The 27,922-nt window shown below is 39.2% G+C and overlaps 2 protein-coding genes across 5 annotated transcripts in view; both read left to right on the plus strand.

Moving 5' to 3' along the window:
- Positions 1-298: 298 nt before the first annotated feature.
- On the plus strand, positions 299-21,419 carry bicd1a (bicaudal D homolog 1a). Of its 3 annotated transcripts, none has more exons than XM_077596508.1 (10): positions 299-758; positions 10,463-10,675; positions 12,905-13,057; positions 13,705-14,178; positions 15,155-15,547; positions 16,265-17,017; positions 17,086-17,237; positions 17,311-17,521; positions 18,396-18,481; positions 19,931-21,419. In XM_077596508.1, the coding sequence occupies exons 1-10, from the start codon at positions 561-563 to the stop codon at positions 20,052-20,054; spliced, it is 2,757 nt and encodes a 918-aa protein (XP_077452634.1). In that variant the 5' UTR covers positions 299-560; the 3' UTR covers positions 20,055-21,419. The 3 variants fall into 3 exon arrangements, with proteins under 3 accessions (XP_077452634.1, XP_077452636.1, XP_077452635.1); XM_077596509.1 differs by having other exon boundaries at positions 300-758; positions 18,406-18,481; XM_077596510.1 differs by lacking the exon at positions 18,396-18,481.
- A 742-nt stretch (positions 21,420-22,161) lies between these two features.
- Positions 22,162-27,922, plus strand: part of LOC144071127 (FYVE, RhoGEF and PH domain-containing protein 4-like) — a 33,069-nt gene continuing 27,308 nt past the window's right edge. The window contains exon 1 of one of the 2 annotated variants that reach the window (XM_077595970.1): positions 22,162-22,413. In XM_077595970.1, coding sequence (XP_077452096.1) covers positions 22,317-22,413 — 97 coding nt within the window. In that variant the 5' untranslated portion in view covers positions 22,162-22,316. The remainder of the gene's footprint in view (positions 22,414-27,922) is intronic. The other variant, XM_077595972.1, reaches the window with a different exon arrangement.

Here is a 27,922-nt window from a genome sequence, read left to right on the forward strand (position 1 = left end):
CAACTCAAGCTTCACTTGAATATCAATACCATAAATCCTAAGAGCAGATAAGGACTGATAAAATTGAACAAGGAGTGCAGTTAAACTTTTCACCCCGCTGCTTTTCTATTTATGATGCTTGTTGTTCTATCGTGAACCTTTGAATGAGGCGTTTGAGTGTGAATTCTTGAGTTTTACAATCAACATTACTATCAACTAAATGGGTGGAGTTGATGGCAAAATGTACTGACATGCAAACGGCAGCAGATGGCGCCATTTTACCCATGAAGGAGCAGAAATGACGCCTTATTTTGCTTAGTGGCCTGCTTTGACAGCACACGAATACTTGTTTATTTTCTAATGTGGTTATTTTTATATGGCTTTGGGGGAAGCAAATCTACGAATTGGAGCTCCTATCTCGATTTTCGGTCCTGCTCTCCAGGGAAGGGGGCGTATATTCCGCATCCCATCATCCTAGCGCCCGCCTCTGCGCTGGAGAGGAGAGACCGGGAGAAGAACCGCAGACCAACAGGCTGGTTGGTGGGAGGGGGGGACCGGAGAGAGCCGGACAGAGAGGGGCGATGGCGGCCTCGGTCGAGCAGTACCGGGCCGAAGTGGAACGTCTGGCGCAGGAGCTGAGCGAAGCTAATCGGGAGAAGATCCGGGCTGCCGAGTGCGGGCTGGTTGTCCTGGAGGAGAACCAGACGCTGAAGAGCAAGTGTGCCGAACTGGAGTGCGAGCAGGAAGCTCTGAGGAAGGAGTTGGAACAATTGCAGGAGGTAGGTGCCAAGATAGCGCTGATTCATTCATTCAAAACAGATAATGGTGTGGATGCACCTGCAGAATGTGACGTCGACTGTGAATCAAATGGTCAAAAAAAGACGAGCGTCCCTTAACTCACTAAAGTTGAAGGGGACGTTCAATTGTTCATTTGTGTATCTGACAATATCGGGTTTCAATCAGGAAGATGGAATCGTATTTTTATGTGATCAAGACTTTTCTCCTAAAAAAAAAAATCAGAGTTTTCCAACATGGTTGGTGACTGATTGTGTTAAAACACATCAAGAAATTATTAGGAGCAATTCAAATATTTTAACAACAAACTGAAATCACAAGGTACGGTGATAGGGAGCCCATGATTGTGGTTGGGGGAAAATGTTTGTAAAGCTGTAGAAATGTTACAGTTAACATATTTTCAATCAAAACAAATAGAACAAAAGATTGATGTTGACACTAGACACCTGATTTGCTTTACTACTATTACTATGACTATTTCTTCTACTACTACTTCTACTACTGCTACTACTACAACGACTACTAATACTAATAGTGAAAATCTACATCAGGGGTAGCCAACTCCGGTCCTCGAGAGCCCTTATCCAGTCTGTTTTCCATATCTCCCTCCTCTACCACAGCTGAATCAAATGATCAACTCATCAGCAAGCTGTCCAGAAGCTTGTTACTGATCCAGATTATTTGATTCAGGTGTGTTGCTAGAGGGAAATATGGAAAACAGACCGGATCCAGACCGGAGTTGGCCACCCCTAATCTACATGATACCATTTTCTAATTGATTATGATGTCCAATCTTTTGTGCAAATGCGCAATTAAATTGAACTAAAATGCTTGTAAAAGTTATTTATATTAGGTCAATTCATTTTGACGGAACTTAATTCAACTGGACTGTTTTAGAGGACATGTTGCCTCTCAAGTCACTGACAATACGAGCCAATGAGTTAAACTCAAGTTCACTTGTGAGGATGTTATTCACAAAAAGTTGCCTTCATGTTGATCAAAAAAGTTAAAAATGAGCTCTGATCAAAAGCACAATGAAAATGCACATGGCAGCTTCTCACTAACTTGGAACTGCAATGAATTCATGAAATTAATCACCCCAGGGCTCCAAAAATCGATGCATATACATCAGCAGAAAAGACCTACTAAATTTCAGTTTGATCTGTCACAAATTACAAAAGAGCAGCAATTTTAATTCTGCTATTAATTAATCTACCTAATCAACCCTGAGTTATTGTCCTCCATCATTAGTATGCAGCTTCTCTACCAACACTAACTCTTCCTTTGGTGCGTTCACAGCCAGTCTGCAATCACACAAAACCAAATCTGTTTAACTTTAAGCTAAGATTCACTTCAACTTTAGGGATGAACGAGGAGAGATCATTTCTGATGAGACGACCACCATTCGTAGCACTGGGACCAGGATGGGCTTCATAAGGTTTTTGCTTCAACAAAAATCTTAGCTGGAATAATAAAATGTCTGTAGCTAACCATTAAGCTGTCATTCATAAAAGGGAAGGTCTTACTGGTCCTAGCTTTGTCAGAGATGGTATTCAGGACTAAACAATGACTGTTCCCCCACCAAACACACATTTCTTACAAACTAGTCGAAGGAAACCAAACACCTTTATGTTGTTTCTCATCATTGGTCAACTTGGTTGGTATTGGGCTCCTTAAACAACACCTTCATATAATCTTCATTCAACTCAATTCAATCTAATTGCATTAGCGAGAGGGATGATCTGTCTCATGATTGTTTCTATGACCTGATAAATAAGAACCATGTTCCTCTGGAAAATGTTCCATGCTGTGCTCAGAGTTCTCGTAATAAGATAATAAGATTTTTAAAATCGCAAAAAAAAACATCTTAAGGTATAGTTTTTAAATGTCATCTACGAATGATGGCCATGTGTTTCTCTCCTGTCAGTTCGTGTTTTGGCTTAGCACAGGGAACATTTTCTTGAGGTGAAATTACTTCCACAAAAAAACACCTCCTGGTCTCATCCCACCGTCGCACGCTTCTATTCTCCAAAGTACAGACGTCTACTGCCTCTGCACTGCATTTTGCATAATGACACAGCAGGAAAACTGCTGATAGAATTTGATTTAGATTCTATAAAGAAAATGATTTCTTGTATCCTGTATGTTCTTTTTGTTTGCCGTCTTTTATTTAGATAAAATAAGACCTAATGTACATATGTTGACCTGCAAGTGATCAAGTTGTCTTTTAAGTCTTAAACCATAATTCATAATAAGTTGAATAGCTAAAAATAGACCCTGCCGTCCTCCCCCTGAGGCTACAGAACAGCATAATAACTCCTCACCCTGTCATCAGAGTAACGAAAGCATACTTGGCCGTCACCCAGCTGCAGAAAAGGCAAGGTGAGCGTCGGTCCATTTGCATGAGGAAGGACCACATTGTACACGATACCCTTAGGAACTGTTGAAAGTACAAAAGAGAAAAACACTAAGTGCATTTTGTGTTTGGGGAAAAACAGGGAACTCTTTTACTCTCCTTTTCTCATCCCCACCACCCTCATTTAGAGTACATGCCCCCCAGCCCAATCATTCTTTTCATCCTGATGCTTTGGATGTTTCTGGGATGTTGCCTAATCCATGGCAGGCAGTGGTTCTAGCTTGTTAGTGCTTTCTCCGGGCAGATAAACCTCAGACAGGCCAGTAAAGGAAAGGGGGTCATTTATTGTGGGAGGGCGAGCAAGCCCCTCTACGTTTTCTCGTCTGACTTTACAGTGCGTTTTTTGCAATTCTATATGTGCCAAAATTTTCAATCCAATTAAATTAATGTACGTAAAATGTCAAAGCAATATTGCAATCCTCACAGAGCAAAACAAAACAGATATTGGTTTATTGTTGTATCTGTGTGTGAAATCTGTCAAAGATTGTGAGTGTCAAGGGTTGTTTGGGAAATTCTCATTCTGCCTGTAAGGTGTGCCATGTTTTTGATTCCTGCAACTGTGTTGCCCTTTACAATATTCTTACGTATTGATATTTTGTGACTGAAGATCAGCTAGCTAGTACTTCACCAGCCTGTTGCCTCCGGTGTCATATGAAAGAAGAAATCAATAAATCAATCAGCATGTCACTCAGAAACAACCGGCAACAGCTTTCTGACCACTTGCTCAATTAAATGTGTTTATAAATGATGTCCAAATGTATTCTAGTTTTGATTGCCACAAAGCGTTATCGGTGGTTTGCAACGCATAAATCAGAAATGTACCGGTTCACCTTGAATGATCTGTGTGGTTTATTTTGGTTGTGGCTGGTCTGGCTACACTCTATGGCACAAGTATCAAAGTGGCAGCCCGGGGGCCAAATCTGGCCCACCGCATCATTTTTGTGTGGCCCGGGAAAGTAAATCATGAGTGCCGACTTTCTGTTTTAGGATCAAATTAAAATGAAGAGTATAGATGTATATTATATTTCCAGATTTTCCCCCTTTTAAATCAATAATTGTAAATATTTAATCAATTGTTTTGTGTTTTTAGTTCAAAAATCATTTTGTAAAATCTAAAAATATATTTTAAAAAAAGCTAAAATAAACATTGTTTTAGATCTATAAAAAAAATGAAGATCCAGGGCTTTTAATCCAGTTCTTTTAATCCATTTATTAAAAAGAAATCTAAATATTATATCTAAAATGGTCCGGCCCACGTGAAATCGAGTTGACGTTAAAGCGGCCCGCGAACCAACCCGAGTCTGACACCCCTGCTCTATTGTATGAAACAAAAGATGAGGTCTCAATGGTAAATCTTTTGAAACAAACCCTCGGTCGTAAATCTGGTCCAAGGATGCATTACAGTAATGTCACGCTCCTTCTTTGTCTCGGTGCTGATCTTCCATTAGCATGCAGTAAACAGAGAGGAATGTGGTGGATCAATACATCCTCAGATGGGTTTGTGTCTCTCGTCTTTCTGTTGGGTTCACCATCCCCCTCTCAAAGCTTGGCCTTGTATTCCTCTTATGTACTGTATACGATCCCCCTTTGGCTGAAGTGGCGATTCTGCATCAGATTGCGTGTTGTGCTGTTTTATCAACAGAGCTGCACTTTCCCGGGTATAGGAAAGTAAATGAAAGGAATCAAATCTAAAGCTGTAGGAAATGTGTTGTTTTGTGTGATTTTCAATTTGTAACACGAGGAATTTGCGTCGGTTTGTACAATCATTTAAGTGAGAGTCCAGAGGGGAAGATCATCTCTTTGCTCACATAAAGGTGTCCCGCGTCAGTAAGCAGTAGGACAAGAGGGGGAGGGTGTTTGGGTGCGGATGTTGTGATTGAGAACAGCAAGGGGGAAACAGGAGAGTGTTGGTATGGGACTCCAGTGCATCGCATTGTTTTTTTGTGCTTCTGTGCTTGTGCCGGTTGGACGAAGTGTAGTTTGTGTGTTTAGAATGTGAATCCTGGTAGAAACAATATATTTGTTGGAATAATAGCCTAATTTGCTGCTACAGTGTCTATCTTAGGCATGAAGATAACTCGTGAGTCACTCCGTGGAAGCCTCATGAGTCATTTTAAGGATGCAGACTGGCTCCTCTTTCTTTTGTGTCAGCTCGGCTTTCTTTGCCGCAGAAAGACAAGACAATGTAATCAAATCAGTCCGTATTTTGTCACTGTTCTCTAAAAGGTTTCTTAATATCGCGTTTATTTTTATTTAATCGGAATTCTTGTGTCACCAATAAATGAATCTCGGATATTCAGCGAAATAAGTCACACATTTAGCTGAGAGGAGGATGCTGTAGCTCGACTTTCACGCAGTTGACATTATCGCTCCATTTCTTATTTGCCCGAGGCCAGTTTATGAGGGGAAAGTATGCAGTCAGTGCCTTGTTGAAATGGAACTCACTCGTTTGTCTGGAATAAATAATGCAAACGTTTCAGCCATCAAAAGTAGATGATAATAATTTGTATTCATTGAGAATATTTGCATCAAATAGAATTATAAACGCAAAAGAAAGCCATCAAGTAGATTTTCTTGTTCTTCTTAATTGAAGATGTCAATTAAGCCCTGACAATCCTTATACTTCCTGAATGATGGTGCCTGTAGCCCAATGTATTTTTAACTATGTGTGAGTGTGTGGCTGCGTAGAGGCCCAAAGGCCATCTATGCTGTGTGTTGTTGTGGTTCACTTGCTGCTGGTGTCCTGGCAGGCACATTACCAACCAGAGGGAGGAAGTTGAGTATGACGCACTTACAGACTGCTGGTCTCATAAAAACACTTGACATTTTAACTGTGTATGTTACTTGTTAATCGAGTGGCTCAATCAATTTGTTCAGTGCTAATGGACTTCAAATAAATTTTATTAACTCCACATTATGTTGAGTCTCCATTGAAACTGTTCCCCGCAGTGCTTTTCTTTCTAAAATAAACAAAAGCAAAAACAGCCAAATACAGTTATAATGCCATTTTAACTTAACCCCATGCGACGCATGTGAGGGAGGATAAGCGTTACTGAAAATGAAACATTTTGATGAAATTTGGGATAGTGGCACTGCAAGCATGTATGAACAAAATCTCATTCATGGGGAGAACTGAGATCGTTCGCAGATCTTTTGTCTTACAGCCAGCTGCTTTTGAGCCAATCCCTTCCATTTTTGTCATCTGATTGCAAAAATGTAATTTGGGGTAATAATCCAACATTCTCGCTGATCAGAAGTAGACTTGAGCCAAATGAAATCCTTTTAACAAGACATGGGGGGGAAAGCGGCTTGTCCTTGGCAGTCCTTCAGTGGTACATCCACGATTCACTTTGTTTTTAGTGTGAATGGAGCAGATGTGGATCGTGTCAGTGGCACTCATCATCCAATTAAGCCGTATTGGTCTCTTTTGTGGATTATTGTGTTAATTTAACATCATTGGTTTGCTGGCTGTCATGTATTTCAGTGAAAGCAGAAAATGACCCAACTCAATAAACATTCATGCTATAAAAGCTTGTGCTCATATAGTTTTTATGAGATTCCATCTCCTGGAGATCTATGTTTCATGGCATGACTATTTGTGAGCATCCACTGAGGCTGCATCTCTATAGCTACTGGGCTCTAATTATCCAGCTTCACTCCACTTGTGAAAATGTGCCTTGTGCTTAAAGATGACACATCTCTTGACTTGCCAATGTTCCTCATGGCAGAAATGCACATGGGAACTCTGTGTCCTTAAAAAGGACAGGCATTGTATGAAGGGCATTTTGCACAAGAATCTACGTCACTATGATGTTTTACCAAGACAAAATTCAATAGCTGTCTTCGACACAATTTTGGATGCAGACAAATTTGTTGCTGATCTGCATGTCTCTCTCCGTGGTTCTGAAATCACTGACGTCGTCAGGCGAGCCGACCATCTGGACTCTGCGCCCCTGTATGTGTTTTTGTATATACCAAGCATAACTTGAGTTGACTAATACTGTACCGCGATTTGCGATGGACTTGTCATGGGGATTACAGCTTGGAAAGCTGCCTTTTGGATGAATTTTCAATTACTTTTTGCCTCTAGTGTCACTGAAAAGATTATTGTTTTTGAATGACACATTTCAATTTCACATCTGTTGCAGACATTGAGTGGCGCCGCAGCAAGTCAATCCAATTGAAATGGAAGGGCTGGCAGGGAATCGTTTTTCAGTGTCATTAACGGCAATAGAGGTCAAATCCATTTGAAAGGCCAGGACGTGACTTTTTATATTTTTATATTACTTATTTATGTTTTTACTGGGAAAACGCACTTTGTGGAGTAGAACCACCAATTTCGTTATACGCAGCTGTGTATGATGACAATAAAGGCTTTTGATTTGATCAATTTGATTTGTCAGTCAAAAAAATGGATTCAACATTTAAGATCAATGACAACCAATGAGTTCATAAATTCTAAGCAAGAATAAATTAGGGAAAACATTTTGTTTACTGTTGTTCACTCACCCTGAAAATTGACTATGGGTAGACCTCCTGCAAGTAGTTAAATATGAAAGACCATAGGGTTTAATTGGGGTTGAGTGTAAAAATAGATACACACTCACATCCATCACAGCGAGAGGCCCCTCCCCTGACTCCTAATTAGCAGCGATCACAGATGGGCGTGGATTTCGGGGTTCACACACCCTCCTTTCCTCCCCTTATGCTGCTCTGACAGTGAGCTTGCTTCTCCTGCTATGGCCTCTAGCTGAATACATGCAGGTGCAACACTATCATTCATCCAGTGATGCCTAAGGTCGAATGTATTATTGGCTTTCTTTCTCCAAATGAACTGCCAATCACCAAGATAGTAAGAATAATTGCCCTGAGGAGGTGCTGTAGCCACACCATCTAATCAATGAGGAGCTTGGTACGATCTGCCAAGTAGGGTAAGCCCAGGACCGAGAAGAACTATCATTATGATGACTCAACAGGCACGTGTTATCAGTGCGTTTTCATAATTAGCCGTAAAATTCATAGCTGTTGCTGTGATATTTTTAACTAAGGGGCGGCTGATATGAAATGGCAACAAGCCGGCCAGCCGGATATGGCATCGTGCCACGAAGATGAGTCACGAAGTCACGTGAAGTGTCACTTTCTGTGACTCCCTTCTATGTCGAGTGGCAGCCTAATGGAGTGCACTTTAGGAAATAAATCTACATGCAGGAAGCAGGGTTGTTGTATGAAATAATAATCATTAGTGGTGTGTTAAATTTTATATGAATAGGATTTTTTTCTTACACGAGAGTTCAAAAAGAATTACGTTTTTGTTATTGGCACAAATGGGTTCCTTTGTCTTAACTGTATGGCATAACTTTAAGCAAAATAAATAGTATATTTAATTTTTGTATGAAAGTCACTCGTAATTGGAGAATGTCATTTTTCCTACAATACAAGTTACTTTTGTTTTACATACAAAATTTATTTTCAACAAGTTAGTTTAGTTTTCACAATATTTTTTTCTGCTAGTACAAGTTACTTTTCCACCATATTACCCCAACAACTACAAGAAAGCTTTGTTTCCAACTATATATTTATAAATAGAAAACAAATGAAACAAAAAAACAACAACTAAGTCTTAGTTGTTGTTTATTTATTTTTTTTACAACTCCAAATTACCTTTGCACACAATTGACTTCTCTATTCCTGCACTCATGCAATACAAAATATACACAATAGACAGATTTTTTTTCCTTGTTTCCAAACATGAGCAAATGTATTGAAACATATTAAAGTCTTGGTGACTCAGACCTGCCAGCCGCTGGTGCAGTGGTTCTTCCGCCTGACTTTGGTGCGGACAGTCTGGGTTCGATGCCTGCTCAGAGGCGATGTCATTGTGAGCGCGAATGGTTGTCTGTTTCATTGCAACTTGCGATTGGCAGCTAACCATTTAGGGCACAGGTGTCAAAGTGGCGGCCCGGGGGCCAAATCTGTCTCGCCGCATCATTTTATGCGGCCCGAGTAAGTAACTCATGAGTGCCAACTTTCTGTTTTAGGATCAAATTCAAATGAAGATTATAGATGTATATCATATTTCCTGATTTTCCCCTTTTTAAATCAATAATTGCACATTTTTATCCATTTTTTTCTTTTGGTGTTTTTAGGTCAAAAAGCATTTTGTAAAATCTAAAAATAAATATATAAAAATATTTTCGGTTTTCCACTTTAATATTGAATATAATTTTTAATAAAAATGTTTCCATTTGAAATGAAAAACAAATGATTATTAGATGTTTCCCTTACTAAGAAAAAATATATATATCTATAAAAAACTGAATATTTAGGGCTTTTGATCCAGTTCTTATAATCCAAATTAAAAAAAAATCTAAATATTATATCTAAAATGGTCCGGCCCACATGAAATCGAGTTGATGTTATTGCGGCCCGCGAACCAACCCGAGTTTGACACCCTTGAGCTAGGGTGTCCCCTGCCGGTTGGCTGGGATAAGCTCCAGCGTCCCCCGTGACCCTCGTGGGGATAAGCGGTATGGGAGATGAATGAATGAATGACTCAGACCTGTGTGTGTGTACGTGCATGTGTCAGTGCATATGTGTGTTTCAATGTAGTTAATGTGCAGTGTTACAGCTAGAATGTTGATTTTACACAGCAGTCTCCCTTTTGTGCTGGAAATCCTGTAAGTGGGCCCCTGCGAGGGCAGCTTTTCCCTACCTTCCTGAGTTCAGTCCCGGGTGACCACACTGCTAGTCGGACATTGACAGCCACTCTTGTGAAGCCATAATTTGAGCTCATCCAGTCAAGCAGCTATTTGCAGTAATTAACGCTGTTGTTCCCTTAATTATTCACCAAAATGCCAGCGTGGTTCCACAAAGAAGGGTAAAAGGCAGACTACAGAATATACATGAGATGAAAGAAATAAAATGAGAATGAGAAGCAAAACTATAGGGTAAAAGAAATGTATTATTAGCATTTGCTCTACTCAATAGCATGAGGGGGGTATTTGCCAGCGGCTGGTTGACAGCTCCATTGTGTTGCTGCCTCCTCACTTTGATTTTTCCAATCAAGTCTCAGCCCCGTCACCATGCCAGGCAGCTCCCACTGCTGCACAAACGTGTCAGCAAAATGGGAACAATGTTTGAATTGATCAAATGAAACATCATCCCTTGTAGATGGAATTCATGTTGAGGGACAACAACTGGAAGTTTGACTTCATAAATATTGGCAAAGTTGTCTTGGATGCTAAAATAGCTTCACTTGTTTGATTTCCTCAGGCATTTGGCCAAGCATACAGCAACCAGCGGAAGGTGGCCGAGGACGGCGAGAGTAACGAGGAGACCCTGCTGCAGGAATCGGCTTCCAAGGAAGCGTATTACGTGTCTCGTCTTTTAGAGTTGCAGACAGAGCTGACCTTGAGTTCTTCTGTCACTTCCAACACGCGTTCAGAGAATGAGAGCCTGAATGCAGTCTTGTTGGAAATACGAGAGGTGAGTTTAAAGGAGGGATACCTCACAAGGTTGCTCCCAAAGTATCTGCGCTCTTACTAACGTGCATTTGATATACATTTTTTTTTGAATAGCAGAGTTTTGAAAAGAATGACAAAATACAATATTCAAATAGGTGTAGCGTTTTAGTGAGATCCATGTTTCAAATATTAAATTAAAAAGCCATTGGATCTCTTTATGTCATGTTACTTCTGGCTTTTATCGGATTAATTAAAAACGCTATTTGTGTTTCCAAGAAGCCGCACCCACCATTTTTATTAAAAAAAACAGCATTTAGGGCACATGTGTCAAAGTGGCGGCCCGGGGGGCCAAATCTGGCCCGCCGCATCATTTTGTGTGGCCCGGGAAAGTAAATCAAGAGTGCCGACTTTCTGATTTAGGATCAAATTAAAATGAAGAGAATAGACGTATATTAACTTTCCTGATTTTCCCCCTTTTAAATGAATAATTGTAATTTTTTAATCCATATTTTCTGTGTTCAAAAATCATTTTGTAAAATCTAAAAATATATTTTAAAAAAGCTAAAATAAACATTGTTTTAGATCTATAAAAAACTGAATATTCAGGGCTTTTAATCCAGTTCTTTTAATCCATTTATTTAAAAAAAATCTAAATATTATATCTAAAATGGTCCGGCCCACGTGAAATCAAGTTGACGTTAAAGCGGCCTGCGAACCAACCCAAGTCTGACACCCCTGCTCTAGGGTAATTCACACTTAACAAAGCAAACAATCTAAAGTCCATATCAATATTTAGAATACTTGATTCACCATGAATAAAGGATACACAATTAAATGTTTTTTTCATCTACGTACTAATTGTCAGACGTCCAATTGTGTGGCTCTTAGAAACTAAATGAGCTCATATTCATTTGCCGCCAACCCTTTAATTTCAAATGGATTGGACATCTAGTGCTATCAATGGGAGTGAATACAAATGTTCATCATGATTTTGTTGGACTTTTCTCCATTTCTGCCCTGGTCTGTCTTTTCCTTGTGATTGTTCATTGGTGTCACCTTTCATCCCTTAAGTGTCTCTGCCTATCAGCTGCCTTATGGGTCAGCTACCTGTTTGCTATGTCTCGTTAACCCGTTTTAGTGAATTTAAGTTCCCTTGGTTGTTTTCTTTCTTTCTTGTTGCATCATTGTCAAGTTGGTGTCAAGCTAGTTTGTGAGTAAAATCAAATTGACCCATGCCACCAATTTTGGATGAGGTCATGCAAAAACTAATAATTGAATATTGATACTTTTCCCATTAAAAATGGCATTCACATTTCAGCATCAAAACTTTTGGATACTTTTGAAAAGCTTTCTATAGACGTACAACTCATCAGCCTGTAATAATCCATATAAAAACCATACTGGCCTAAAAATTGCAGGATTTAAAGCCAAATGCTGATGAAAGCTGAAAATAATGGTAATTAAAACTTTAAGTGATTGTGACTCAATAATACAGAAAATTCCAAGTGATGTCTAAAAAGAGGTCATCCTCATGAGACATGATGGTTTGCGACTGTGATTGCTATTAAACCAAATTATACACTTTTTTTTCTCATGTAGAATGTTTTTTTTCTTCACATTTATGGCTTGTCATGTTTCATTTTCCATTTTCATCTGATTGGCTGAGGAATATTTTGCATATTCATCCTTGTTTTGCCTTTGCTAATCACTTTTTGTTAGCCTCTTGTTTGGGTTTGTAGACATCGGAGTTCGAGTCAGGGTCAGACACGGGGGGCCACAACCCTATTGAGGGGGCCAAATCCGGGGATCAACCCCTAGGATGAGATAGTAAATGCCCTGAGCTCGGCACATGTGCGACTCTCGGAGCCCATGCGGCACAACTATTGGCACACACGCCCAACCTGACATTAAAAAAAATCACTGGAATAGACATTTAATCACTATTAGACTAAAGACCTTGAGACCTGCTGTGAGCAAATGTGAGGCTCAAATCATTAATGATTTTCATGTACGATCTCATTATCATTTATTAAAAGAAAAATCATTGTCACTCTCAGCCCAAACACATAGTAGAATTCTCCAACCGCAATTACAGGCAATGGCATAATCACCAATGTGGATAATGTTATTAGTAATTTATGAAGGTGGTATTTTAGCTGTCTAATCTGTATGAATTGTGGGTAGATGTTGACGTTTGACAATTGACATTTTAGGGATTTCAAATGTTCATTTGTGTCTTCCCGTGTCCCAGAATAATGAAATGCTGGAACTCCAGAGGGGTCGGATGAGGGAGGAGATCAAGGAGTATAAATTCCGAGAGACACGGCTGCTTCAGGATTACACGGAGCTGGAGGAGGAGAACATCACCTTGCAGAAATTGGTCTCTACGCTCAAGCAGAACCAGGTCGGTGCTGAGGCCGTGGGAGAGTCACATTAAGGTTTTGGCACAGCCTAGTTAAGTGTATCTTCAGCCTACTCACACCTGATTCTATAGATCTTATTTCTGCTGTAAATGTAAGGAGAAGGAAATGGCCTTGTTATATGAACATATGTGAATATTCAATGCTTTTTAATAGCTATAAAAGAGATGAGAATAGAGATTTTGTAATAAATCTAGCAAAAAGTAGTTTGGTATCAAATTTGAATTGATATCATTCTGTCTCTTGTTTTTAAAATACATGAGGTATGTACAATAAATTTGGTTTTATTCTCAGAGCCACTTTGTAACATTCTTCAACTTTTTCATTGGACAAATTCTAATATTTTTGTATATAAAATTAGTGTAGCAGAATCTCTTCGAATCTTTGTGTTTTAAGAGTCGTTCGTGATGTAATGCAGTAGTAAAATATTTGATCTTTTGCAAAATGCTGGAAGTGATGTACATTTTCATTTGGTGATGACGATATGTGGCAAGCAATTTATTGACACCGGGCTAAACTTTAAATACTCCTTGTCAATCAATATAAACGTATACTATAATGACAGAATATTTGCTCTAATCTAATAACACCAGTTTTTTCCCCTTGATCCTAAATTCATTGATGTTGTCAGGTAGAGTATGAAGGTCTCAAGCACGAGATTAAGGTGCTGGAGGAAGAGACGGTCCTCCTCAACAGCCAACTTGAAGACGCTTTACGTCTGAAAGAAATCTCCGCGGCACAACTGGAGGAAGCCTTGGATGCCCTAAAGAGCGAACGTGAGCAAAAGAACAATCTACGCAAAGAGTTGGCCCATCACCTCAGCCTGAGTGACAGCGTCTTCGGGGCCGGCGCCCACATTGCCCTCACCGTCACTGGCGTGGAAGGCCTCAAGTTCCCAGAGGAGCTCAACGCCAGCACCAACGGCGGCGGCGGCGCCACCGTCAACGGCAACGATGACGATGCTTGTCGGCACAACGCCCACTTTCAAAAACTGAATGGCGACTACCGTGCCGGGAGAAAGGGCGAGGGTCTGCATCCGGTACCGGATCTCTTCAGTGAACTCAATTTGTCGGAGATGCAAAAGTTGAAGACGCAACTTGTCCAGGTTAGTTAAAGGTTTTTTTAAATTATTTGTGAATTATCACAAAAGTTGGGACACAATGTATGGAAAGCTGCCTAAATTCCTTATTGATTATTTCTAAAGTTACCCATCCCAAAATGGAAGGTGTATTGACTGACATTAGTAATACATAATACCACAGCAAATGAGTTTCCACTTACGTTGCTCGCATTTATGAAATCATATACTTATACTTATTACTTAAATATATACTTTACAAAGTCACTATTTCTATGAATTGGCTGAGTGAACAAACTAAGCATTTTTTTCTTTTATATTTTAACTTACAACAAAAATACAGATCATTCCCATCTGAGCAGTTTTTATTTGCCCAGCGTGCTACTCACAATGAAGTTTTTTTGTCAGGAGATATTAGAACAAATACATACGCATTAACAAAATAAATTTAAAAAAATATATCAGCTATGTTGAGTGTGAAAATGTTACATAATTATTACATTTAAATCTCTTGCATGTCAAATTTGTAAATAAGAGTTTGAAAACCATTCATTCTTACAAACTAAATAGAAATCTATAGTATTTTACTGTACTTCTGTGCTGTACTACTAGAGTGGATTAGATTACTGCATTTTTTGCCTATTAGTCGCACCCAAGTATAAATTGCAACAGCCAAAAATGTACCAAGAAAATGGAATATTTGAGTATGAGTCACATGTTTTGTTTGGGACTTTATTAGATCAGAGCCCAAAAACAAATATATTGAAATGGAGAACAGGTTGAATAGGGACACTATTAATGTAATATATTAACTGCTATTCACATAACTATAGCCTCAACAACACATCAAATGAACATTACTAAACTCTCAATCTCAACTTCTTTCTTGGCTCTATGTGAAATAAACTTATTAGTTTGACTTATAGTCCGCAGAATACGATAACTCACAGCTCAAGTTGATCATGCAACATTTTCTTTTTCCACTGTTAATTCCACAAACCAGGTGGAGTGTGAGAAAGCATCCTTGCTCATGAACCTCCAGGAGTCCGAGACCCATCTACAGCATGCGCTAGGTGCCCTCACAGAGCAGAGTGAGCGCGTCCATCGCCTAACAGAGCACGTCAATGCCATAAAGCATCTCAATGGTGGCAAAGAGCTGGATGACCCTCGGGAAAATAGCAAATCTGCTGTTGGCGCCCTGTCGCCACAAGCAAACGGTCACCACGATGTTGACATACACGGATTTGAGGCCCTGGAGTGTAAATATAAGGTGGCAGTGACAGAGGTGATTGAGCTGAAAACAGATCTGAAGGCCTTAAAGGAGAAGTATGGCCATGCTGTGGGGGAGCAAACAGAAGGTCGCGATGATGACAGAGTACATGCGTTGGGCGAAGAGGTTTGTTGTCGCTATGTCACTAGGAAGAAATATGATTGGGAGAATTGCTTTAGATTATTAATAGACAATAATGTGGTTCTCTACTGGACTTTTGACCAGCACTGTACCAATGTCAGGTTTAATTACTCCACCCCATTTTATGTTGGATGTTTAATCCAAGTTGACATTTTTTGCTGCCATTGCCGGTGATAGACATCCAAAGCCATTTGAATAATGAATGCACAGTATTTGACAGTTGAAATTATGGAAGTCCTGAAATTGACCTTTGGACATCCAATCCAATCCCATTTTTCTGAAGATAAGTTTTGCCGATACAAATGCGATTCCCATATATTTAGAACAGTAAAATTAACGCAAAATATAATTTAACCAGTAAATGATAAATCACTTTGTTTGTGTCAAAGTCAAGAAATACTTTGTTTACGATATTACACAATCTGTTACTATCATTAGTTTCTAAATAGATGTAGCCAACAAAGTTGGCCTAGTGATTTGATTTACAGCAACCAAAGTGCACGATGGTACCAAAACACAAACATCTGATCGGATCCGATCTTGTGACCAAATCCGATACTTTCCGATTCTCCGAAAATAGTCATATCTTGCGTCAATACTGATACTGAGTATTAATTTGAAACCTCTCGCCGTTGATGCCACTGAATCCTGATTACCAGAAAAAGACAAGAATCTTTTCAATATTGTCAATATTCCTTTTAGGTAAACCATTTGGAGAGCGCTTTACGGGAAGGCCGCGAAAGGGTAGCGAGCCTAGAGGCGGATTTACGAGCGTCGACGAGCGCCACTGCGGAGAGCCAAGGCCTGCTGAACACGGCACAAGATGACCTTGTGACCTTCAGCGAAGAGCTGGCGCAGCTGTACCACCACGTGTGTCTGTGCAATAACGAGACGCCCAACCGCGTCATGCTTGATTACTATCGCCAGAGCCGAGTCACTCGCGGCAGCAGCCTCAAAGGCCCCGAAGACCCCCGAGCTTTACTCTCCCCTCGCCTGGCACGACGCCTGGCCGCAGTTTCGGCACGCTTTTCCTCCGAGACTCAACGCAGTCCCACGGACTCGCCGTCCAAAGACGGCCAATGCGGCGATATGACCTCTCAGGCGACAGACTGTCCGGCTCACCAAGGTAGCCCCACCCGCAACGCCGCGGGCTCCCCCGTCGTCAGCACCTCCCCGTCACCAGCGACCTCCGAGGGAGGTGGAGACCTGCGCAAGGAGCCCATGAACATTTACAATTTAAACGCCATCATCAGAGACCAGATCAAGCACCTGCAGAGGGCTGTCGACCGCTCCCTGCAGCTGTCTAGGCAGAGGGCCGCCGCCAGAGAGCTCGCACCCATCCTGGATAAAGACAAGGAATTGTGTCTGGAGGAAATTCTCAAGCTCAAATCCCTTCTTAGCACCAAGCGAGAGCAGATAGCCACACTCAGACTGGTTTTGAAGGCCAATAAGCAGGTAGAACACATTTTTGGAGAATATTTCATAGAAATTGTTCCTTGACAAGATGCTTCTCCGCATTGCAGACAGCAGAGGTGGCGCTGGCCAATCTCAAGAGCAAGTATGAAAATGAAAAGACGATGGTGACAGAAACGATGATGAAGCTCAGGAACGAGCTGAAGGCTCTCAAAGAAGATGCGGCGACCTTCTCCTCTCTCAGAGCAATGTTTGCCACCAGGTGAGCGCAGTCCACGGTGGAAATCACAATTACAAGAAACATTGCAGCATGTCTTTTTTTTGTATCATTTCAGATGCGACGAATATGTTATCCAACTGGATGATATGCAGAGGCAACTTGCAGCGGCGGAGGATGAAAAGAAGACATTAAACTCGCTCCTACGTATGGCAATCCAGCAGAAACTGGCCTTGACCCAACGACTGGAGGATCTGGAGTTTGACCATGAGCAGGTCCACCGTGGTCGTGGAGCTAAAGTGCCCAAGATTAAAAGCAGCCAGCCAAAAGTAAGTAACAAAGAACTTAGTTCGTTTCATATGGAGTAGTACTTTAAAAACATCTCCAGTCCAAAATTGCAAATCATGATCAAGTGAAAAAAAAAGTCTGTACGTATTTCAATATTTCGGCAGTATGCAGTGACATCCTATGACAAAACCTGCAAACTGCAGAATAATAATACACATTGGTTATTGTAATTGCTCGACCATATTTTAATTGATTCCGTTTAACCTTTTCAAATTTACATTTTTAAATTTCTCCTACAAGTGCCTCCATTTTTCTTTTTTTTGCTGTTCTATCCTTAACTTTCTGTTAATAGAAAAGAAACAAGCAGATGTGCACAATGTAGATTATTAAACACTAGATGGCAGTGTCTTTCCCTACTTAAATGTATACATTGGTGTCCTATCTTAATTTAATAAGTGTGCAGTGGATAACAAAACGTTATCAGCATCGGTTTTAATCTTACAACAAAAGTTCAAGTTTACTGCGCCGTTTTGGAGATAGAATAGAGACATAAAGTTGAAAGTGCCATTGCATGATTAATAAGCCTGGACCTTGAAGCTATTTTTGTGTTACATAACTAAAATCAATATTGCATGTCTAAATGTCTTCTACCTTGCCTTAAATTTAAATCCCAACTCAATGGTGGTGCATTAGTGGATGCATTGTGTTTAACTACTATATACAGATTTGCATGCACAGTATACTACGTTCTTACATTTTTTTACCATTATTTCCTACTAAAATCTCGTGGTCTCTAACATGGCCTTCCCTTACTCGTCTTCTCGGTGTTGTCCATGGGAGTTTCTGTCCATACATCTGTCAGTCTGTCTCTAAACCCCGAGTGTCATCAGTTTGTGTATCTGTCTAATTTATCAGTTTCTTGTAGATCGTCAGCAGCCTGCTGCCTCAATATCGTCACTCTCCGCACAGCTAAGGCGAGGGACAATTTCTCTAGCCTACAGGTAATGTGCTGTGGTTCTCTGTCTATCTGGTGGGGGTCATCAACATTTTTTAAAATGACACAATGATGGATATGAATTCATCTAAAGCAGGGATGTCAGACTCGTGTTGGTTCGCGGGCCTCGTTGACGTCAACTCGAGTTCATGTGGGCCGGACCATTTTAGATATAATATTTAGATAATTTTTTTATAAATGGATTAAAAGAACTGGATTAAAAGCCCGGAATATTCCGTTTTTTATAGATCTAAAACAATGTTTATTTTAGCTTTTTTTATATATTTTTAGATTTTACAAAATGATTTTTGAACTAAAAACACAAAAAAAAATGGATTAAAAAATTAGAATTATTGATTTAAAAGGGGGAAATCAGGAAATTTAATATACATCTATACTCTTCATTTTAATTTGATCCTAAAACAGAAAGTTGGCACTCATGATTTACTTTCCCTGGCCACACAAAATGATGCGCCGGGCCAGATTTGGCCCCCGGGCCGCCACTTTGACACCTGATCTAAAGGATGACCCGCATTATCATCACAAGGCTTAGTTAGAGGGTTTTCTAGAGCCTATCCCAGCTGGGGGCAAAAGGCACACAACACCCTAGTCTGGTCGTTGAGAGACAGACAACCATTCAAGATCACAATCATACCGCCACCCTGGCCCACGCCAAATGTCATCAAGGCAGTCTGGGGAAAGTGTTTAGCACGTCCGCCTCACAGTTTTGAGATTGAGTGTTCGATCCCAAGTTTGGCCCTTCCTGTGGGAGTTTGCATTTTTTCCCCAGGCTTGCATGGGTTTTCTCCAGGTGCTCCAGTTTCCTCCTACATTCCAAAAACATGCAGGAAAGGCTGGTTGAACAGTCTAAATTGCACCTAAGTATGAGTGTAAACTTAACTGGTTGTTTGTCTTCTTGTGCCCTATGATTGGCTGGCAACCAATTACAGAATGTCTCCCGCCTGTTACCCAATGTTGTCTGGGAAAGGCTCCAGCACCTCCCATGACCACCGTGATGATAAGCAGTACGGAAAATGAATGATTAAATGAGAATTTCATCATTCTTTATCATTTCCTGCCATTGAAGACAATAGATGTCCAACCCCTTTTGACATGAAAAGACGGACAGGATTATTTTGCTTCATCTCCTTCTATGTATGTTGCTGACCTATATGTACAATATCCATCTTTATCTTAATGTATCATGGCAGCTGCTGACAGATCTTTGGGCATGGTGGTCAAACTTTTCTCTACAGTCCTGTTTTTCTAGTGATTTTTGTCTTTTTGAGAATGAAGCCATAAACATTTATTGTTCTTTCTTGCTTTTGTGAGTACTGCATTTTCCACCTCTAATCATTGTTGACATGATCACTAAAAGTAAAGTCAACGATCAATCGAATTTGTTTAAATTGACAGTGGTGAATGTATTTTCACTCTTATTTCTGCATCTTTTCAGTCCTAAATTTCGAGCTGACCTCCAGGAAAACAAAGCAGTTTTGTCCAGTAGCAGGAGCCTTCCTTTCTCCCCTCGTGACCTACGTAACTGCCCGGCCCACCAACCTCTGCCCCCCGGGACATGATCCTTGTTGACTGACTTTGAGTGTTGCTCCTTGTGGCCCGAGAACAATGTGTCAGATCACTGGACTCTTTATTGCAAAAGCAGAGGACGAGAAAGTGACAAATTAAATGAGTCGTTCCCCCTATTTGTATTCGTGACTATTAACTGTTAATAGTGTTTGTTCGATATTTTTTATGACTGGAATGGTGGGATTTTTTTCCCCTGGCACCTGATTTCGCATCTGTTAGTAAGAGGTTGAAATCCAAAACATTCAGCACTATGAGGTGGATTTTACCCTTTTTCCAAATTGCATGTAGAGTAAAATTTCAACAAATAGTACATTCAGTTTGCCACTAAAGGAGTGAAGTGGAGAATTTCTGGCATGGCTCATCCTCACTAGATTTCATATGAATGTTTTCTGGCCAAGCACGAGACTTTTATAGCTACATAAACTTGCCTTTTTTATTATTTGTTTAATTTATTTATTATTGGTAGTTTGCCATGAGAGCTGTTGGGCTGAGTTTTTGCCTTTTAAGTTGCACAGGTTCAAGCGACCAGGTAGGGACCAGACCTCTTTTTTTATATACATATATTTTAAGAGTTATTTAACAAGGTGTGCCTCTTTATTCCTTATTATTGAAAGGTTTTACTTTGGTCTTTTCTAAGAGGTGTTCTATTGTTTCTTAATAAGGTTACAAACGCAAACTTTCTATGAGAAATACATCTGGAGAAATCTGGGTATGGTCCAAGTTGTACATTTAGGTCTTCTTTGGAATAAATGGGAATTCTCTAAAATACTGGGGAAACATTTAAAGTCATCCATACAAAGTTAACTATGACATGTATCATTATTTGTCCTCCTAATTACTGTTAACGTGCTTCCTCCATCTTGTATGCCGTAAAAAGCACAATTTAAACTGCATTACATCAATTTACAGTCATACCCACCATAAAGTGTCATTCCACTTTTATTTATTAGTGATTATGAATGCATACAGTCTTTGTATTTAAATGGTTTAAAAAGGCTGTATATTAAGCCAATTACCTTCCACGCTGACAACACTAAACTCAGCAGAACTGACTGGAAAGAAGTCACTAAAATGGCTTTTAAACATGTTTGTCTTTTTATCGTTTTGTACCTAATGCCATGTCTAGCATTGATCTGTGTTCTCCACCTAGCTTTGCCTTTTAGATATGAATGATATGATGACTAAGATGTTTGAAAATACATCTTTGAATGGGTTAATTCTTCATGTTTGTGTGCATTTGCCATATCAGTTGTCATGCTGGCTCACTGGTAACCAACGTATATTTGGTCTGTTTGCACAACCTAGGAAAGCGAATAAAATGGGAACCTGTTTTTAAAATAAAAATACTTGGAACCTAAGTTTTGTTTCCTCTCTTTAAAAATGCATTCAATTACTTTTTGAACTAAACTGGGGGGTGGGGGGTTTTATACTGTGGCTCAGCTTTTTTTTTAAGGCAAATCAACTACAACTGATATTTTAAAATTCCCACAATGTAACTATATTGGTTTTAAGATTTTACTTTAACCATTTTTTTTTTATAATGAGGCTAATCAGTTATTATATTATATATTGCACTTCTTTCCTAGTACCTTTGTTAATTGTTTTGGGGATTCTGACTTGTTTTGATGCATTGTAAATAATAGTAGTATTATCTTCACTGAACATTTTTGTCCTGTAGGTGGTGGTCTTGTTACTTATTTCCCAAAGCAGGAATGTAATCACTACTGTAATTTTCAGCCTGTTTAGATTATATTGTTATGCTTATTTATGTAAAACAAAATATCAAAATTCTACAATGTTCTACTTTAGAATGTCACTTTTTGCCCTCATAGCTTTAGAAAAGGTGCGTTTCAGTGACTAACTCCCTCTAGTGTTAAAACTGAGAATTTCAACACATTGTAGGCTGAAATTAAGCTTCTTGTTTGGGCCAGATTTATTGATATTTATATCATTTGCTGCGAGCCAATAAAACTCGGCCGTAGTTTGCCCACCTCTGGTTTATGAGGCAACGGCATCCTGAAATGTTCAAATTTAGAGAGAAAGACAGTTTGTGGGCGGAGTCTATCTGCTCTCTCCCAATGAGGTCACTCGGGAGAAGGAAAAAAAATGACACACCTGACATGACACATGGATTTTTATTCCCTTTCAAGCGCGGTTTCCGCTGCTTTACATTTTTTTCATGGATAAGTATTAACATTTTGGACAGATTTTTGCAATCGCGTCAAAAGATGAGCGTCATTTGATAGAATTTCTAAATGCGTGGGCAGCTTTTGGCCACAGAAAGCATGGAGGGCTTTAATAGGGTCGCTTTTCGCAGAAAACAACCGAGTTTGGAAGTCGGGGAAGAAACAGGTGAGCTCAAACGTCTTGATCTTGTTTTCGAACGATTTTTATATTTATGGCGTGTTTTTGTCCGCGTGAAAGCAGGATCGGCGCCTTCTTTTTATCACTTGTTTACACACCAATGTTTTAGTCGGGCTAGTTGTTGCTGCATGCAGGTATGAATGTTTGCAGGCAAGTCCCAGCCTGTTTTGTAAGCGTCTACGAGCTGGAGGGTTTGTTTTTTTAATTCTTGACTGTGACCGTGGAACATCCTGAGATGTGCGCGTCTTTTAACGCCTTGCTTGGTTAGTCTGCAAATTGTTGGATTCTTGAATTTTGTAAAGTAGTTCCACGTCCAGCTTTCTATAAGCTCATTAATCGCTGGCATCTTAATTATGTCGAGTTTGCAACGGTGCGTGTGCAAGCATGCAAGTGCGCACATTAGTTCTATAGTTGCGCTCCGAACTTGCGAACTTTGCTCTGTAGTAGTGTGCACTTATACAACATTTAGGCCATGATATTGAATTGAATGATTTTATTGTCATTCTACAAGTATACTGAGATTTAAAGCTTCACCACGAAGTGCACAAATAACAACAACAACCAAATAAATAATAACAAGAATAATAAATAAATCACCAATACATAAGTCATAAATAAATAAGTAGTCAACAACATAAAAAAGCAGGGAAGTGGAAAAAAAACAATAACAAACAAACAAAACTAAAAGATTAATAATAATAATAATAATAACAATAATAATAATAATAAGTAATCAAAATAATCAATAAATAAGTAATGAATAAATAAGTAGTCAACATAATAAGTAGTAGGAAAACATAGTTAAGTAGTCAACATAATAAGTATTAGGAAAATATAGTTAAGTAGTCAACATAATAAATAAGTAGTAGGCAACCCAATAAGTAGTAGTCAACATAGTTAAGTAGTCAACATAATAAATAAGTAGTAGTCAACATAGTTAAGTAGTCAACATAGTTAGGTAGTCAACATAGTTAGGTAGTCAACATAGTTAGGTAGTCAACATAGTTAGGTAGTCAACATAGTTAGGTAGTCAACATAATAAATAAGAAGTAGTCAACATAGTTAAGTAGTCAACATAGTTAAGTAGTCAACATAGTTAAGTAGTCAACATAGTTAAGTAGTCAACATAGTTAAGTAGTCAACATAGTTAAGTAGTCAACATAGTTAAGTAGTCAACATAGTTAAGTAGTCAACATAGTTAAGTAGTCAACATAGTTAAGTAGTCAACATAGTTAAGTAGTCAACATAATAACTAAGAAGTAGTCAACATGGTTAAGTAGTCAACATAATAAATATGAAGTAGTCAACATGGTTAAGTAGTCAACATAATAAATATGAAGTAGTCAACATGGTTAAGTAGTCAACATAATAAATACGAAGTAGTCAACATAATAAATATGAAGTAGTCAACATGGTTAAGTAGTCAACATAATAAATACGAAGTAGTCAACATAGTTAAGTAGTCAACATAATAACTAAGAAGTAGTCAACATGGTTAAGTAGTCAACATAGTTAAGTAGTCAACATAATAACTAAGAAGTAGTCAACATGGTTAAGTAGCCAACATAATAAATACGAAGTAGTCAACATAGTTAAGTAGTCAACATAGTTAGGTAGTCAACATAATAAATAAGAAGTAGTCAACATAGTTAAGTAGTCAACATAGTTAAGTAGTCAACATAGTTAAGTAGTCAACATAGTTAAGTAGTCAACATAGTTAAGTAGTCAACATAGTTAAGTAGTCAACATAGTTAAGTAGTCAACATAATAAATAAGTAGTAATCAACATAGTTAAGTAGTCAACATAATAAATAAGTAGTAGTCAACATAGTTAAGTAGTCAACATAATAAATAAGTAGTAGTCAACATAGTTAAGTAGTCAACATAATTAATAAGTAGTAGTCAACAGGAATAGGTGGTCACATAAATACTAAGTAGGTACAAAAAGTAATTAAAGTGGTTAGCAGCCTATGGAGTTTTAGTGCAAGTGCAAAATAAGAAATTAGTCTTGATTCTAAGAAAGTGTGCCATCATGCGTGTGAATGTTGGGTGTCCAATCTGATTTCACTTGCCCTCGATGACCCAAACTGTGTTCTATACCATCCTCTGAATAATGATAAGCAAAAAAATGTTTAATGCTTTGTAAAGGCAGCACAAGGAGACAAAGGACAACCATGCACACTCACCCATACCTAGGAGCAATTTAGAGTGTCCAATCAGCCTACGATGCATGTTTTTGGAATGTGAACCCGGAGTACCCGGAGAAAAAACCCACGCAGGCCCGGGGAGAACATGCAAACTCCACACAGGTGGACCAATCTGGATTTGAACCCAGGACCCCAGAGCTGTGAGGCCGACGTGCTAACCACTCGCGCCGCCAGGGCACCGGATATTATTATATTCCGTTATTATTACTGCACTCCTCAGCATTTTTCCCGGGGAAATACACTAATACCATAAGAAAAGAAGATTTTCACAATAAAAAGTAGTTCTGATCAAGAAAATCTTGAAAAGTAGTGAACAATAATATCAGAAAACTATCGTTGGATTTTGGGTGTGTGATTAAATCATGAACAACGTATGCCGTAATTTGGTCCATTCAAGGCATGATAAGCATAATAACGAAGCTATTTACTTTGGGCCTCTGCATCATAGGTTATTGTTTAAAGCATAAACTGCACCGTAGATTGAGACTGGTTGTATTGTTGAGTTTGGCCTTACTGAGTCCAAATAGAAGCAGTAGGCATTCAATAAATTACGTATATATGCCATAGAGTGTTTCAGTAGCCATTGTTTAGCAGTTCACATTCATTCAAATCAATCCTTCCTTTGTCCTTTCCTGGCTTTTCTGTTGCTCTATTATTGTCATGACTAGTCAATCATGAATGAATTCATGAGCTGTGTGTCACTGCCAAGTAAGTCAAGGAATCCTTCATGAATCAATACATCAGTATGAACAAGTTGATGATTTATGCTGTGATTTGCTTTCTATTGAACCTTCACTGGGTTTGTAATGATAAGATCCTGTTTTATTGCTTTGTTATTGTATTAATATATAAAACTGTGAGCATGTGATTCCAACAATTAAGGGCCAAGAAACAGAGAAACAACAGGAGTAAAAGTCGTATACTATAATATGTTTATTTAATGTACCACAGTTGCAAGTCCAAAATTCACTAGTTGTGTTTGTGTAATTTCTTATTGGTCCAGAAGATGGAGGTAAATACCGAAGTATTTTTCTACTGCTGGTGCATGTCCTCACAAGAGTGACATATAAATGCAATACATTTGAATAAGAGCAAGCTCACAAGATTTGACAAGTAATGTTGTCAATCTTGAACATTGCTGCAAAGTTTATTCGCCTATAAACTGTTAATGATAAAACCATTCGTTTTGTTTGTACATTTTTTTCTGATTAACCAGAAAACTTTTACAACTGAAATTAATTTGCCTGACTACAGGACATAATCGTGGACATTTGGCAATGTTTACTTTTGCCTTGTTGCTATGAAATCCATATTTAACATTTGCTGTAGTCTGTAACTTTCCCACTCTTGGATTTACAGTCACATCGATTTGAAGCAAAGCTTAAAGACTATCAGCGTACAGCATAGGGCAGGGGTCCGGAACCTTTTTGAGAAAGAGAGCCACAATACAATTCATATTTTCTAATGTAATTCCTTGGGAGCCATACTCTTTGTTGTTGGGGTAATTTCACCACTTTTAAAGTGGAAAAAAACTCTGAATACTTTTGACAACATTCTTATGCAGTTGCTAATCAATGAGTATGCATTCCAGAAGAGTCTAATCCAAAAAAATAACAAACAAAAAAGAAGATTAAGGCAGCTCTAGACGTAGTATCTCAACCCTGTCACCAGCGGTTTCCATATTTTTTTATCATATAGGTTAGCGGAGAGCCAGATGCACCCATCAAAAGAGCCACTTGTGGCTCCCGAGCCATAGGTTCCCTACCCCTGGCATAGGGTCTGTCTCAACCTTTCCACACTGGTTTCCTGACTGCACTGTGTTGTTTCCTCTCCTCCTGCCATTGTCAAGTACTTTCCAGAAAAGTACAGTATTCGCTTTTACATGAACTTCAAGATCACGGAAAGCTCATTTCACTTGCGAAAGGCTTTTTCCTTCTTCTTTCTGAAATTATGGAGACCCAATCTAAAGGACTAAAGAAGTGACTATTGGATTATATACCTGTCTTGCATCCTGTCTGATGTATGCGTCGTTGTTCAGAGGATGAGAAGTGGAAACCAGGAATTTACCAAAATGGAGCGCAATATCAAACATGGTTCACAAATAATAATCGAAGCTTAAGCCATATTCTATTTTTTTTCTCCCAATATAACATGAACAGCCTTGTCACCAATTACAAGAAGTTTCAGATAAGAGGTTTCATTCGTAGTAGGTGATCTTAAAAATTGGACTACAGGCCAGCCAGGAGATCCGCTTTTTTCCCCCCAACATCAAAAATATTTGGATTAATAATGAAACGGCGACGCAAGTACTGGTTTTGGAGACCGAAAGGTAAAAACGCAAAGATGTGTCTACTCTGCTGTTATGGTAAGATTAATTTTAGAGGCACTAGTGGATGAATGGAGGATAAAATGCACAATTCCCATGTCTGTTTACCTTTTATTTTCTCCCTGATTAATTTCTCAAATGCTAATAAGGTCTGACCCAAACAAGCGAAACGAATCAGCTCCCCCACTGAAAGTTGTTTTTGTGAAGCGGTGCTGCTGAACTGAAGTAGTGAGTGGCTTACTAATGGGAATGTTTGGCAAAGGCACTTATAAGAATAGTTGCTTCACCAAGCCACAGGCTTTGTCTCCATGTGGACGAGGTTGCTGCTGCGAAGCAATGAAGCTCAGTCCAAGAGGCCATGCTGGATTTTTCTTTTAAAAGCAGTTTTGTCTGCAGAGGCCTGGGAACTGTTCCCCCGCCATCCTTTTTTTCCAGCCACTCTGGCCTTTTGGCCACCGTCCCCGAGGGCCCATTACCCAACTGTGTTTGTGTATTTTATGTGGGGCGTTAAAGGCCACGTATTACATGGTTGGATGTTTACATCAACGAGCACCTTTCTTTGGGGTCTTTTCGGTGTATTGTTGGAGAGCTCCATTAAGTACCCCCCTTTCACTTCCTATTTGATGAGAAAAAGAGGGGAAAGACTGAAGCGTTCTACTTTGGGTTTCGCTGGCAGGAAGGAAAAGGCTGGGAAGGCGAGCCAGCCTGCCTCGGTCCTTTCAACACACGCATTGTTTTAACGTGGGAGTGGGTGTCACGTGATCATGTGACATCACTTGTCAGAACTGTGTTTCATAGGCGAGGAATTCACCTTTTTATTGAGGTAGCAGTAAGCAAAAAAAAAAGTGTATCTTGATAATTATGCAATACAAATTTCCTTCAAATTGGATTTGATTTTATGTTAAAGATCTAGCGTGTACATTGCCCCCGGATCGTGTGTGTACATGTTTTTCAACCTTGGCCC

The sequence above is a fragment of the Stigmatopora argus genome, chromosome 3 (genome assembly GCF_051989625.1).
Source record: "Stigmatopora argus isolate UIUO_Sarg chromosome 3, RoL_Sarg_1.0, whole genome shotgun sequence".
NCBI classification, from domain to species: Eukaryota; Metazoa; Chordata; class Actinopteri; order Syngnathiformes; family Syngnathidae; genus Stigmatopora; species Stigmatopora argus.